The sequence below is a fragment of the Phocoena phocoena genome, chromosome 4 (genome assembly GCF_963924675.1).
Source record: "Phocoena phocoena chromosome 4, mPhoPho1.1, whole genome shotgun sequence".
Lineage (NCBI taxonomy): Eukaryota > Metazoa > Chordata > Mammalia > Artiodactyla > Phocoenidae > Phocoena > Phocoena phocoena.
This window is the reverse complement of record NC_089222.1, coordinates 62840047-62855635: the sequence shown is the minus strand read 5'-3', so window position 1 is coordinate 62855635 and position 15589 is coordinate 62840047. Positions and strand designations below refer to the sequence as shown.

The 15589-nt window shown below is 46.2% G+C and overlaps 1 protein-coding gene across 1 annotated transcript; it reads right to left on the bottom strand.

The window, feature by feature from the left end:
* Window positions 1–4311: 4311 nt before the first annotated feature.
* On the bottom strand, window positions 4312–13373 carry EIF2B5 (eukaryotic translation initiation factor 2B subunit epsilon). The gene is made up of 16 exons (XM_065876407.1): window positions 13130–13373; window positions 11895–12019; window positions 10872–11057; window positions 10603–10780; window positions 10059–10139; window positions 9706–9783; window positions 8870–9182; window positions 7844–7989; window positions 7475–7616; window positions 7248–7349; window positions 6959–7066; window positions 6732–6822; window positions 6304–6427; window positions 5456–5581; window positions 4913–5023; window positions 4312–4737 (listed from the first exon to the last, which is right to left on the bottom strand). Exons 1-16 carry the CDS (start codon window positions 13343–13345, stop codon window positions 4678–4680), a joined length of 2187 nt encoding a protein of 728 aa, XP_065732479.1. The 5' UTR covers window positions 13346–13373; the 3' UTR covers window positions 4312–4677.
* Window positions 13374–15589: the final 2216 nt, after the last annotated feature.

The following is a 15589-nucleotide window of genomic DNA, read 5'->3' as shown; positions in this document are numbered from 1 at the left end:
TGCAGTGTGTGGGCTTCTCACTGCGGTGGCTTCTCCTTGCAGAGCACGGGCTCTAGGCGCGTGGGCTTCAGTAGTTGTGACTCGTGGGCTCTAGAGCGCAGGCTCAGTAGTTGCGGCGCACACGCTTAGTTGCTCTGCGGCATGTGGGATCTTCCTGGACCAGGGCTCAAACCCGTGTCCCTGCACTGGCAGGTGGATTCTTAACAACTGCGCCACCAGGAAGTCCCAGCATTAATCACTGCCTTGCTTTTTCATTTTTTTTTTCTATAGTGTACCTATCATTAAATCTTTCCACATACTCTAATAGGTTCTCAATTCATATTTTATTCATTCAGCCCAATGTATTAGATAATCCGTTTTCTTTTCTGGGGGCTTCCATTCCATTGCTCTGGTCTGCACTGCTGGCTGTCTCAGCCTGTGAACAGCTGTCATCCTGGGACTTCTCTGCATCATTCTCAGAACTCCCTTTACCTCTCATCTGTGTTGGATCCCAGTTTCTTGGATACTTTACTCCTTTGTTTAGTAAAGCACATCCTTTGGTAGTTCCCCTTGAAAGCATGGGAAATAAAAACTTGTGGTGGGGGGTAACTATAATGGAAAAGAATCTGAAAAAAGTATATATTGATATAAAACTGAATCACTTTGCTGTACACCTGAAACTAACACAGCATTGTAAATCCACTATACTTCAATAAAAAGTTTTGTTTTGAAAAAAATTTTTAAATTTGGGGAGAAACTTGAAAAGATGAAAGTATGATTCTGAGTTGAAAGTAATTCTCCTTCAGAATTCTGAAAGCATCACTCCATTGTCTTCTAGCTTCCAGTGTTGCTATTTAGTGATCAGTTTGATCTCTTTCCTAGGCACTTGTTTTTAACTCTTTGTAAGTCTTTAGGAAGTTCTATTTATCCCTGAGGTTCTCAAATTTCTTGATGTGGCCTTGGTGCTCATTCACTGTGCTAAGGTATTGGGCGAGCCCTACCCATCTAGAAATTCAACAATATTTTCTTGAATTATATAATAACATCACTACCATTTTTCCTTTTTCTGCAACTCCTGTTAGATGTTGTACCTTCTGGATTGATCCTTTTATCTTTTTCTCCTTCATCATCCATTTCATTTTATTTTCAAATGATTTCACCTTTTTGTAAGATTTTAACATTACTTCCAAACTTTCCCCTATCCAACTGTATAGGTAAAATATTCACAATTAAAAATTCAATAAGTATATAAGGATGGACATATAATTTCCCTATTTGGTTCTGTAGTCCTCCAGTTCTCAGTAGGAAAAGAAAATTCATATAGTTTTTTAATTTCTAAGAGCTCTTTTGTTCTCCAATTCTTTTCATAGCACTTTATTCATAGACACAATATTTTCCCTGAGTTTTGAGAATTATAGCCATTTCCTCCCCTAAAGTTTTCGAAAAGCTCCCTACTTTGTCAGTTTCCTTGGTTTCAATTTTCTGGTTGTTTTGGTCTCCGCCTTTCATAGGTTGGAAGTTTCTTCAAATGTTTGGTGGCCTTTAACAGTCTATTCATATGTAAGAGTGAGATACTAAAAATCTGTTTGGAAGTTCTGTCCATGTATGCAGGCTAACAGGCTTCAGTGTTCAGTGTACGGTGAGCAGAAGAAGATGGCTTTTTTTTGTTTTGAAACAAAATTCTAAGTATTTGTAGGCCTTTGGTCTGCAATTGTTTAGTTAGTTTTGGCCTGGAGGTATAAGCCAGTGTGTGCTGACATTCAGAGCCCTACCACTCATATACTTTCATTTAATCCCTCATTTTCAATCTAGCCCCTCAATCCCATCCCCACCACCTCTCCTACCGAATCCAGAGGTTCTAAAGATTTATTTTCCTTGAGGTTCTGAAATTTCGTGGTGTTACTTTGTTCATTATGCTGGGCACTCATGGGCTCTTGTCAGTGTAGAAACTCATGACCTTTGGGTTTAGGAAACCTTCACAGACATTTCTCTGAAAATTCCTCCCCACCATTTCTCCAGACTAAATCTCCCATTTCCTGCAGAGGAGAAGTAGGGGTAATCACTTGGTTGGATCAGATAAAGTGGGGACCTGGGGGAGCTTTTTCTCATACAGATCTTTGTCTGATTCTTCTCCAGTCCACCCCCAGTTCTCAGGACCCAATCCTTAACCCCTCTGCTGAGTCTTCTCTGGGTTCAGAAGGGCACACTGGTTTGCTTCTTGTTAATAACCACCTCAGCAGGTAGAGCCCATCTCATTCTGCTCTGCTAGGTCAACTTTCACCCTTCCATTTATTTTTTTCCCCAAAATGTTGATGTCTCTCATTCATTGTTGTCACCTTCTGTTTTCCTTATCATTGAGTCACGTGCCTTTTTTGAAGAATTCCTTTGTTACCATTTGAAAGTGGTTTTGGAGTAAAAAGCTCATGAGTTTTTTCTTTTTTTTTTTTTGGCCGCTCCACAGCACAAGGGATCTTAGTTCCCCGACCAGGACCAGGGATCAAACTCATGCCCCCTGCAGTGGAAGCACGGTGTCTTAACCACTGGACCGCCAGAGAAGTCCCCAAAGCCCATGTGTTTAATCTGCCATATTTAAATTGAAACCCTTTGCTTTGCTCATAATGTTCCCTCTATCCTTTCTATTTTTTAGGCCACTCAAGTGTCACAATCCTGTAAGCCTTCCCTAATCACTGCAACTAGAAGGAATAAATAAATAAATAAATACCTCCTAAAAAGTTCTATAGGCCACTTCTGATCTCTGCCACCCATCAGGTATAAATCAGAGGTACCCTACAGTTGCTTGTATTTAACTGCCCCTATTAGGTCCATGCCATAACCTTCATATGCTCTCTAGTCACTAGGTCCTGTATTTGACAAAGAAGAAACTGAAATTTACTGAATAAGAAAAGTAAATTAAGTCAAACCCTGGCCAGCCTGTTTTTCCCTCTTTAGAAATACTGAGTAATGCCCCTTAATACCCCTTAGTACAGTTCAGTATCCCCTTCCTCATCTTACTCCTCTCCACCCAACTGAAATGAAGAAAAGGCAACCATTTTACCTGTGATGTCCAGGAGGGCCACTTGTTACCAAAGACATCTGCTACAGTTTAAGTGTTAACAGAGTAAGGTTTATAGGAAAGCAACAAAGAGCTCAAAAAGGTGAGATAGAAGGGCCTGTCTCATGTTTGAGGTTAAAGGAGACAATACAGGTGACAAATTCCAGCTCTAGAGTCCAATAACAAATCCTTGCTCTATCAATTACTAGTTACAGGACCTCTATGAACTTCAGCCTCTTCATCTGAAAATGGGGATAAGACCTACTTCATAGGGCTGATGTGAAGGTTAACTAAAATAACACATGAGAAGTATTTAGCAAAATGACTGGAGACTTTCCCTGGTGGTCCAGTGGTAAAGAATCTGCCTTCCGATGCAGGGGATGCAGGTTTGATCCCTGGTCAGGGAACTAAGATCCCACATGCCTCGGGGCAACTAAGCCTGTGTGCCATAACTACTGAGCCCGTGTTCCTCAAGTAGAGAGCCCACGTGCTGTGGAGCCCGCACCACAACTAGAAAGAGAAGAAACCCACATGCCACAACTAGAGAGAAGCCCGCACGCCGCAATGAAAGATCCTGCATGCCGCAACTAAGACCCGATGCAGCCAAAAATAAATAAATAAATAAATGTATATAAAAAACAAATGTCTGTCATGCAGTAGATACTCTCTCAATATTAGGGGACAGCCCATTTCACAGGTTCTTCCTCTGTTCTTAGGATATCCATTGCTGGCTTGGGGTTGTATTTGCCTCTGGGGGCAATTTCCCTTCACTGAGACATTGAATATGCTGAAGGAAAAAGAATTCTGGATTATGAGGCTCAAGTCCTTAGCTTTACCCCTCAAGAGTCATGAGACCTTGAGCAAATTCCCTTATCTATAAGATGAAAAGTAGCCCAGCTTCTCTGACAGTAGTACTGGATCAAATGGACCGAGCATGTGACAGACTGGCAGTGGTTAATGGACTTCACATATGCTTGGCATCATCACCCTCTGACAGAAAAGTGTTCGGACTAGGACTCTCTACAGAACTAGGTTCAGGCACACCACTCCAGGACCACAAATTGGCCCACAAAGTCTGGAAAAGAATCTAGACCCTCTACCACCACGGCCATGGCAATGGTCAACTAGCGAGGCACCACAGTCCCACCTAGTGGCCATAACACCCCTCTTCTCCCTCTCCACCAGGTGTTAAGAAAGGCTACCACATCAGAGGTTGAGAACTCTTTGTTGACCTACTTCAACTGCTGATCAGTCAGAGTTGGAGAGAAACCAAATATACCCCTCTCTCTGTTTTTTAATATTAACAAATACAAGCAACAGAGAGGGCCAACTGCTCTCTGCTGTTCCCTGAGGGGAAACCAGAGCACAAAGCTGTTCTTCTGGCCTTCCTCTAACTGCAGGGCCTGCCTAGCTCCTCCTTAGGCAGAGTTGTTATCCAGCCCAACTTCCCTCATCTCAACTCCCCAGTCAGGATGGGAGGCACATGGCTGCTGGCGGTGGGAAGAATACTGTAGCTCCAGCCTCTGCTCCTTTAAGTCTCAGCTCAGATGGTGGTCACTCATCCTTCTGCAACTAGCCTCTCACTTGCCCTGGCCCAGAAACCAGGAGGGCAATCAACCACACCCACAGGAGCAGGTAGTGCGACTTCAGTCATCTTCAGATGACTCCTCTTCTGCCTCTTTTAGCCACTGGATGAACCTCTGCAGCTGTAAGGAAGCAGAGCGGAGAGCTACTGAGGGAGGGGCACATAACCCTCCTTTTCTCCTTAGCAGATAAACAGCTCTAACAACCAGAGTCCCAGGGACCAACCACCTGGAGTCTAAGGCCAGGAGCCAGGGAGCCAGGCAACCACTGCAGTGACAGGAAGGCAGCCTGACTTACCTGCTGGTTCTTGCGCAACTGCCGGCCCTTGTCAGTTGTATCCCTTTGGCTGAACCAGCTCAGGATTGTTTCCTCAGCCAGGATCTCCAGCTGGTAGAAAGCCATCAGTACCTGCAGAAGGCCAGCAGAGGAGATGAGATCTCAAGGGCCTTGCAGGGTTCAGCGAGACATAATGGATAACAGAGGAAGAGGAGGCAAGATCTAGTGCCTCTCTACCAGGCCCTCAGCCTCCTTCTACACACGGAGCAGCCTCCTCCAAAACAGGTAAGAATGAGCTCTTCACTCTGATACTGGGACAGGTTTGACTTCTGGAACTATTGCTGGGTAGTGCTTTGCACATTCCCAGGGTAACCTGCAAATGGTTGCCTTACTAGTTTGGCTCCAAGCTGTACTATCCCAGCAATAAGCACAACACTAGGGGTGGATGAAGCTGTTAACCAAACTCCATACGGATTCATGTCAGTCTATTTTGTGTCTCCACGGAGGTCACCAAGGCCTGTTTCAAAGTAAAAGCAGGACTGTGGGGCTTGACGTGGTATTCACCTTGGCCATGGAAGTACTAAGGGCTTCATGCTCCAGGAAGAAGTCCTCAATGGCTGCCAGTGCTTCCAAATGATCAGCTGCACGCTTCATGTAGTTCCTAAAAACAGGGCTCCAGGTCTTGAGCAACTGTGGAAGAAAGGAGAAGTTGCAATATATTCCTGAGCATGCACGTACACCTGGACAGCAAAGAAAATCAATATTGATAACATGGGTCTTTCAAGACAAGATGGGGAGTTCCCTGGTAGTCTAGTGGTTAGATTTCGGCACTTTCACTGCCATGGCCCAGGTTCAATCCCTGGCTGGGGAACTGAGATCCTGCAAGTCACATGGCAAGGTCAAAAATTTAAAAATTAAAAAAAAAAAAAAAAAAAAAAAAGACAAGAGGGAGATGATACAGGTCCTGTGGAATTATGTCAGAGGGACTTGGGAGTGCTGGCAGTCAGGACTGGGGAAAAAGAAATTTCCTAGGGAAGGTGAAGGGGGTCAGATGATGCAGGCTCCCTCAGAATACCTGTTTCCAGCCTAAAGGTTCACCTCATTCTGGGTCAAATCATTTTCAGTCAGACAATATGACAGTCCAGGTCTATTCTGGGTATACCTTTGGGGTCTAGTACTGTCTGAATACTGCAATCTCAAAGGCCACTCAGTATTGAACCTAACTTGACTCCCCTGCACCAGCCAAACCTGCTCTAGAACCTAATCTGTGTCCAGAGGCAAGGAGAAAGGAACCACAAGTAACATATATCTCACAAGACCCTCTACTCCTGACTTCCTTTAAAGTCAAGCCCAGTAAGGATGTATAGCTGTCTCCACCCAACCCCTTGTACCCAGCCCCAATCTTTGCTTACGGGAATCAGCAGGGCACAGTAGCGGTTTGGGTCGAGTGGGGAATCCGCGTGTTGCAGGGGGAACTCCAGGACCACGTGGCTCAGCACCTGCATCACCTCCTTCAGGCTTATGTTGTAGGCGTACCTGTGGGGAGACTGGGGTGACACCAGGGCCTTCACTGGCCCTTTCAGCATACTGTAGGACTATGACTTTGGCAGGACACTGGGGGAGAGAAAGTCAGATGGAACAACATGGAAAGAGAGGGTTTTGGAAGGAGGAAGTCTATGCTGAGGCAAAAATATAATGTTCTCCTTGCTCCAAATGCTACCGGCCTTGTCCAGTTGGGATGTCGAGGGAACAGGTTCCTATTTGGAGAAGAAGTAGGAGAGAACCTACACCTGCCTGGGATTACCCCGAGGAGATGAGAATAAGGAGGAGCTGCTCTTACTTCAGAGAGTTGATCTCTAGGACTAGATTGTCACAAGAAATGTTCTCCTCCTTGCCCCGCTGTAGAGTTCCCAGGACTTCATTCTGGAACACTAAAATCAAAGCAAGAGTAAGTTCATGGGCCAATATCACTCCAGGATGCTTTAAGTCATCCAGTTCTGACTTTATGCCCAAACAAACTGGAGGCTTTCCTCTTTTGTCCCAGACACTGCTCCCCTGGCCACTTACCTTTGATGTCATCCATCTGTGGGGAGCCTGCCCGGCTATCTAGCTCTTCAGAATCCATACTTCGCTCACTTTCAGTTTCGCTCTCTTCTTCCATGTTGATTTTGAGTCCTGAGAATCCATAAAGGGTGAGAAAAGAGAAAAATACTGAAAGAGCCATTGACAGAGAGCAATATATCTGCTCAGTCTGCATAAATAAAGTAATGAACAAGTAGTCTGATTCTGAAGAGTTCAATTTCCCTCAAAATAATCTGATTTAGAGGGTGGGTGGCAGGAATAAGGCTTAGCTCACCCCACAGATTCTGCCGTAGTTCCTCCTCTTCCTCCATGTTCATGTCTGCTGTTTTCCAGAGGTAGCCCTGGCCTGCAACTCCGACTTCTGCTGGATTGTAACCTGGAAAAGGCACGGATCTTTAGCAAAGGCCCAGTAGAAGCACCAACCCCTTAGGGGGAACCTTGGTTTTTCTATGGGGCAGAGAGACACACAGATAGATGCCCCACACCTGCTGAGCCTCACACCTTTCAGCTTCACCTTCTCCTTTTCTTTGTCAGCCCCAGAATCATCACTGAACTGACCATCATCCTCATCATCTTCGGCATCGGGAGGATGCAAAGAGATCACCGAGCCCTCAGGCAGCGTGATATCTGGGCCTACCACCACCTGGAGGAGAAAAAAGGAGTGGGTGGCACAGACTGATTAGTGTGTTGGGGAAAAGTACATCCTGAAAATCAGAGTGACTTTTATTTACCAAGCCAAGTAGAAGGTAAATGAAACCACTGGATTGGGACTCTCAATTCAGGGTGGACTGGGTGGACTTAGGCCCCTTTCTGGCTCAGCATAACCACCACTCAACTTGGGGCCTATGTGCAGTGTGGAACAGGTCTTACCTGGGAAGTGAGGACACAGCGTGGCTTCAGGATAACTTTTTCCTTGACCTCAGCACTGTCACAGAGCACAGACTGACGGATCTGTGCTCCAGCAGCCACTCGGACGCCCTGCCATAGGAAGGCCTCGTCCAGCACCACGTTATCACCTGGCTCAGGACAGGAAGGATTCCTGGTCACCCAGGGCCCTAATTCCAGACCAGGGCCGTGTGTGGAGAATGGGGCTGACTGACATCAGCACAGCTCCCACCCAGCTCTGCTACTCCATCCCCAATTCACCAGGAATACCCTCTCCCTAAGCTTGGGCCAGAGACGCCTGACTACCCTCCACGAGGTTTACAACAATTACAGACTATATACTGGACTTAAGAACCTGAGAACCCTTAAGATTTCTGGGGACTCCTTGAGCTCAAGAACCTTATTAGAATTAAATCCATGCCTAAAAGTAGAACCAAATTATTCCACCTCTTCTTGTACATTTTAGAATTAGAATCTTATTGTTGTTCTTTTAAAGGGGTGGTTCCATTACAAGCATCACTTTCTTATAACCAAAGCAAGTTACTAAGAGTAGAAAGGACACTGGACTTAAAATCAGAACACTCAGATTCAAGTCCCAGCACTGCCTCTTATTAGCTATGACCTTGGGTGAGACAACCTTACAGCTTTTTTGTTTATCTATAAACTTATCTATAAATAATACCTAACTCACAAGGTTTTTAATAATGTATGCAGAAGCCCTTTGTAAACTGCAATGCACTAAACAGATGTTATTATTGCATGTTAATTATCCAGTTGGTCCTGAATGTGAATATAGGGTACCCTGAAATGTGAAGAGTCACCCAATAACAGGCTCACAGGCCACAAATTAAAGTATCACTGTTTTTACATCCCTATTTCTTCCTTTATTAAGGCAGCCACTCTAGTTCCTTATTCTCTGGGACTATCCCTCTGTATCGTTTTCTGGAGACGTGGGTTCCCCCAGGTTCCTGCTCCTAGGATGGCCAGCTTGACCTCCCCACCTGTACTCACCAATGTGACAGCCGGGGCCAATGACACTGTTGGTGATGGAGCAATTGCTGCCAATGACAGTGCCAGAGCCCAGGAGCACATTTTCCTCCAGTATGCTGCCATGACCCAGGCTGACCTCAGGCCCTCGGTAGATGTTGTGTCGGGAGTGAGTGCAGCTTTGGGTTGTGCTGTCAGTGAAGTTCGCCTCTGGGGTGAGAGGGTAGACCCATCGGCGGATGACATCAGCGCAGATAGCAGCATACATGTGTAGGTTGGAGACCCGGGCACCATATTCCTTAGTTGTTACATGCATGTGGATCTGGTTTCCTAAGATCTGAATGAGGAGAAAAAAAGAGAGGTCACCCAAGCAAGCAAGAGAGAAAGAACATCCCAGGTATAATTCTATTCTAACTTTCTTAAGTTTCCTACTGCCTCTCAATGTCACAGCCAAGTGGCCTGAGACTTTTCTCTGTATACTGCTTCCCTCTCCTCTCCAGCTCTTTTCCTTTCTCCTAAGGTTTAATAAAACATAGAAGGGGACCAAAACCCCCCCAACCCTGCCCAAGGGAAAACAAACTTTCACATTATGTGTAATGGTGGATGTTCATGTTTTTAGCAATTAATCTGTTGATCTTGAGATGTTTTTAGCATGTCACTGGTGGTCAGATGGTATTGGGGATCTGCCAAAAACCACAAATGAATCTTTTGCTTTTGTGTGTCAGTAGGGTCTACTGTGCCCTAAAAATGGGCAGAATAAAAAAGCAAATGGAGAGAGAAAAAAAAGGGGGACCAAATTTATCAGCATTGAGATAAAATCATAGCCTTCTTCTAACGAGGCATTGGGAGCCTTTTCTTACCTCCTCATTTACTAACAGGCCTCGCACAAAGTCATCTCGAGTTTGGTAGTCGAAGTTGTCTGTAAAGAGTTGAGCCACCTGTGTGGGGAAGTCAGAGGGGGCCAAGGTTAAGCACTATTCTCTGGAAGCAAACACAAGCCCCCCAGAGACCTATCAGACACTATGACAGCAGGATATGGGCCAGAATCCCAAAAAAGTCTGCCAATAAGATACTGGGGTCAAGATGATAGCACCTATTTGCTGTAGATAAGAGAACGAAGGAGAAGAAATATACCCTGGCCTTTTAAGGGAGTGATACTAAACCCTCAGAGTTCTACTCTTTAGATGTGCAGCCTTGGCCCTGAGGAGCTCACCTGAGGAGAGCAGATGCTGATATGACAATCAAGTAAATCATAGCGAATCTCCACTCCATCTCCACTGCCCTGGAACAAGCTCTGTGGGAAGAAGTTACAAGGACTTTATTATTATTATTTTTTTTAAATAAATTTATCTATTTTCTTTTTGGCTGAGTTGGGTCTTCATTGCTGCGTGCGGGCTTTCTCTTGTGGCAAGCAGGGGCTACTCTTTGTTGCGGTGCGCGGGCTTCTCATTGTGGTGGCTTCTCTTGTTGTGGAGCACGGGCTCTAGGCGTGCGGGCTTCAGTAGTTGCAGCGGGTGGGCTCAGTAGTTGTGGCTCACGGGCTCTAGAGTGCAGGCTCAGTAGTTGTGGTGCATGGGCTTAGTTGCTCCATGACATGTGGGATCTTCCTGGACCAGCGCTCAAACCCGTGTCCCCTGCATTGGCAGGTGGATTCTTAACCACTGTGCCACCAGGGAAGTCCCTACAAGGACTTTAACTCATCTCTCCTGCTGAAGCCTGTCACTTTCCCACCTCAAGGACCCCAGATACCCACACACCAGAGGAAAAGAAAAACGTTGGAGGCCTTGGGTCTTCTGGAAATGGAGCACCCGGTTTGTGGCACTATCCACAGCCACTACCACATTGTCCTCATGGCAACGAGTTGGGTGGCTGGGGGATGACTCCTTGAAGATCATCGTCATCACAGACACATTTTTTTCCAGCTTCCGCCTTAACCTGTAAACGATAGGAGGGAGAGAGTTGCAAAAAAGCAGTCTTAGGGCTCTGCTGGTCCCAAACCTCATCTCTACCGTTTTCCCATCCTGACCTGTGTTCTTCCAGGGCTCTGGTAATATTGATGTTTGAGATGACATCCCCATACACTAGAAGGAAGTCAGAGCGCACCAAGGCCTTAGCATCAACATCACGGAGAATATCCCCCAGTGATCTATATAGCTCTGATGTAATTATTCGAACCACGTTGAGGGATGTAGGGCGGCACCACTTGGATTTCCTAAAGGAAGGGAGGTGAGGGGGATGAGTAAACCAAGCATAAACATCATGCAGAGCTTCCCTATTTTTTCTCCCCACTCAACATTCACACTCCTTTGCTATGGCTTTTTCTGGGTTCCTGTCAGCATCCTTGAATTCAAAGAGGTTTATGAACTATAATTAATGGTTTCAGCATAGTCTGTCACTAGTCTTGTTTTAAGGGTTAGAGAAACATGGCTATTTCCTCTCCATACCCTGACCCCTGTCCCTAAACATGGATTTGAACTAAAAATCCCGCTGAGACTTAGGTTATACAAAGTATCCTGGGAACACACATTTCATGCCACTTTTCTCCTTCTAAACCTCATACCAAATTTAGGAGCTGTTTGATGGAGACCATGCTAACATCCTAGTCTTTATTTCCTAAGCTTCCATAAATCCTGAGATTCACTCTTTTTCAAAAACACTTCGCTAAACATTTGTTAAGTGTTTACTATGTGCGTGGTACTAAGCTAGGCACCAGGAATACAAAAATGAGGAAGAGCTCAATATTTAGAAGCTCAGTGGAAAAACAAAGATATTACTCTTGTAACTTGCATATTGGAGCCACTAAATAAAAAGCAAAACCCATTGGGTACAAACTTTGTGAGATTCAGAAAAAATCCAAATGCTATTCTTTAATCTTTGTCATGGCTTCAGCTGCTCACCTCCTAAGTGAAGAGAATGCCCTTAGACCTTATGATGGGATCCAAACAGACAAATTTTTCTCCCTCATAATCTCCTCTTATTTAGTTATATCCATCCTAAGGAAACTGGGAAAAAATGGTGAAACATGGAAAGAAAAGTTGCAGAGCCTTACAATAAATGTTCCTTGATTTGGGCAGCCTTCCAGCAACAAAAGACAAAGGTTTCCTGTACACCTGTGGCAGTCAGAAATTCCAGAGTGTAGTCAATTAGCGCCACATTGGCCAGGGGCAAGAGGACCTGAGGATAGGAGATGAAAAAAAGTCATGAGGGTCCTCTGAGTATCATTCTTTTCCCCATTTCAACCACAATTTTCACTCCTCTATCAGTATTTTCAAACACTAGTTTTTACTTTATCTTTCCTATTTAAAACTAATCAGGCTGCTGCCTTTGATGTTCATGGCATACTCTAAACATCAGAGTCTAATGGGTTGCAATTGGGATATAGTAGGCATGGAATCTACTTGCTTAGCATCAGACGCAGAGTATAGAACAGCAAACTATCCCTGACAAAGGATAATATAGAAATCAATTACATCTCCAGAAGCTTAAGTACCACTAATGCTTTTTTCCCCATAAAATTTCCTTCCTTGATCCCTTTCTAAGAGTCAGGGGCTAGCCATCCAAATCAACTGTACAAAATAAACAGCCATTAGACTATTTAGAGGGAGTGGTGAGTCAAAGAGGTTTTTCCTGAACTGAATGCAAGTCCTTTTCTTTGAACTGGGGACTGCTGAATGACCCAGCAATCCCTAGGACTAGCTCAGTCCAGTTCCCCAGTGTCTAGACAATACTGGGGACGCGGGCAACCAGCCACTGAACCTGTTCTGTTCTCCTTTTGACAGATAGCACTAGCTGTCACTAAAACCTGAAAAGAAAAAAAGCACACTATAAGAGATCCAAAACAGCTGTTACTATGGAATCAGACCAGCCTGCTCTTTTTTTAGGCACACGACCCCCCTTTTGGAGGCAAAAGGAGGTGACAGTCCCTTTCACCTAAGGATTTTTCTTTCCTCTACGTAAGTGCGGCGCAGCCTCCTCTTGAGGCACTGAATCCCCGTGTGAAGGCTTCTCACAAGCACTGCTTCTTCATTAGCCCCTGCAGGCCTCCCAAACCTGAGGTGGACAGCATTACGAGTGCCCAAATCTGCCTGCCACTCACTTGGTCAGGCAGTCGTCAGGGCTTTAGACGGTCTCTCCGCCTTCCTCCTAACCAGATAAACCCGATTTCTGGGAAAGACAGTGGACACAAGTCCTTCCAGAGCGCGCCTCACTAGGCAGCCGAAAAGATAACTTGGTCTAGCTCCGCCACCTCCGGACCCTCTGGCAGCTTTCGCGCGCGGCGCTCACCCGAGGCTGGTCCTTGGAGATGGGGAAGAAGCGGCGGTTGAAGCTGTCGGCCACCAGAACTGCTTGTAGGGGCGGCGGCTGTTCCTCCTCCGCCCCTCTGGCTGCTCCACCGCCGCTACCGCCGCCGCCGCTGCCACCGCCTGCCGGCCCGCTGCCGCTGCGCTTGTTGGGCCGACCGACCACCACACCAGGCGGCGCCACCACAGAGGCCGCCATCTTCTTCTCTCACAGTCACCACTTCCGCTCGGAAACTGACACGGCACGCAGTAGGGGACAAAAAGATCCAGCACTCGAAATGCGAAGCACTAGCGAAGGGAGGCCGGGAGGAGCTGAGGAGAAAGGAATGCGCACGCGTCTCCCCTAGCCCTGCCTGAAGGCTGAGCAGCAAGAAGCACGGCCTGGGGCCCTGCGGCGCTGGTGGCCGCATGTTGAGGCGCCCGGGGTTGGGGTCCTGTGGACTGCAGACTCCATCTGCAAGTATTATCGGCTGTCATTTGTTCGTGAGCAAGCTGAGATTCTTGGTGGATAATGAGACACGTGGTCTCTGCGAAGCGGCCAGATCCTTTCTGGATGTGTAATCTTCTCCGCTCCAAGCATGTTAAAAATTGTGGTCCTCCGTCTTCATTCTCATCACCTAATGTGACCCGGCACCCTGGGGAGCTCAGAACCGAGTCAGACATTCCTCCCCTCAGGGCACTCACAGTCTACATAAATACAGAACGTGGAATAGAAGGGAGAGTGGTAACTCTATTAAGCGCTGATCGTGGCGGGGAATGATACAAGCATTATCGCACTTAGTTCGTCACACGTCTCTGAGAGAACATTTTATCCATTCGTTCAACAAACATTTCTTTTTTTAAAAAAATTTATTTTATTTATGTATTTTTGGCTGCTGTGGGTCTTCGTTACTGCGCGCCGGCTTTCTGTAGTTGTGGAGAGCGGGGGCTTCTTTTGTTGCGGAGCACGGGCTCTAGGCACACGGGCTCCAGTAGTTGTGGCACGTGAGCTCAGTAGTTGTGGCTGGTGGGGCCTAGAGCGCAGGCTCAGTAGTTGTGGCGCACAGGCCCAGCTGTTCCGCGGCATGTCGGATCTTCCGGGGCCAGGGCTCGAACCTGTGTCCCCTGCATTGGCAGGCGGATTCTTAACGACTGTGCCACCAGGGAAGCCCCAACAAACATTTCTTCAAGTCTCAGTGGGGTGAAGTTCACCCAGCTAGTAAGTGGAAGAACTGGTGTTGGAACCCGATCCATATGATGTCATAGCTCCACAATCTTTCTGCCATGTGTGGATAAAAATTTATTATTTTATGATGTCTTCATTTATTCATTAATTCAGCCTGTCAGGATTTATTGAAGCTCTACTCTGTGCCTTAATCAAATTGGAAATAAAGGTGGAACCACGAACACTCTAAAGTTGAGTAGGCCTGGAGGATGTAAGCCGCAAGGCCCGGGTCTTGAGAGGCGCGGCACCAGATGGGGAAAGAGACAGTGGGCTGCTGCGGGTAAGCCAGGCCTACGGAAGTGCGGGACCTTGGGGACGTGGTGGAAGCGAGGTGAGGCAGCTTGGGTGTCCTTAGGTGGACAAGGAACTTGCCAGCAAGGCACCGTGCTCTTCCAGCACGAGAACTGTCGGAGTTCCACCATCGATTCCTCAAAGTTTCTGCAAGCGTCGTTACCACCCACGGCCGCGTTGCATGTCTGGATTCGGAGTTCCAAGGGCTGAGGTTTGTTTCCGTCTGGCGGCTGTGGCTTGGCCCGCGTTACTCAGGTGCCCTCCTCGTGGGTCCGAGGAGTCTGTCATTTCTTCCCTCTACCAGTTAATGAGAGTGCTGAGCGAAAACTGTTTCTTCAGAATTTTGGACAATTTAGCCTGGAGAAGGAAAGGCAGCAGGCAACTCAGTAAAAGTTTTCAATTAAAATGAGTGTACATTGTAGAAGAAGGTGTTCCACTGTCCTACAAATTCACAGGAAGAAAGAGAAAAGATGGGTGAGTAAACAAACAGGACTAGTAATTTGTGCGAGTACACACACGAGGGGGTTGCGTGGGGGTGGGTTGAGGGTATGGGAAATAGGTCCAATTGTAGAACATTTTAAATGACTCCTGACACCTCTGAAAATGTGAGTGGTAAATCCAGGCCTTGTAATTCTGTAGACAGGTAGCTGGATGCATAAGGTTTTAATGGATGGGTCTTAAGGAGACTCTTTCTCGACCTGTTGTTATTTTTTTTATTTTTTGCTTCAAAACGTAACGACAACGAAACAAAAATGGGCAAAGGACTTGAATGGACATTTCTTGAAAGAAGGTATACAGATGGCCAACAAGCACATGAAAGGTGCTTAACATGACTAATGATTAGGTAAGTGCAAATCAAGACTGCAGTGAAATATCATCTCATGCTCATTAGGATGACTGTTATCAAAACAAACAAACCAAACCCCAAACCAAAAACCAGAAAGTAAG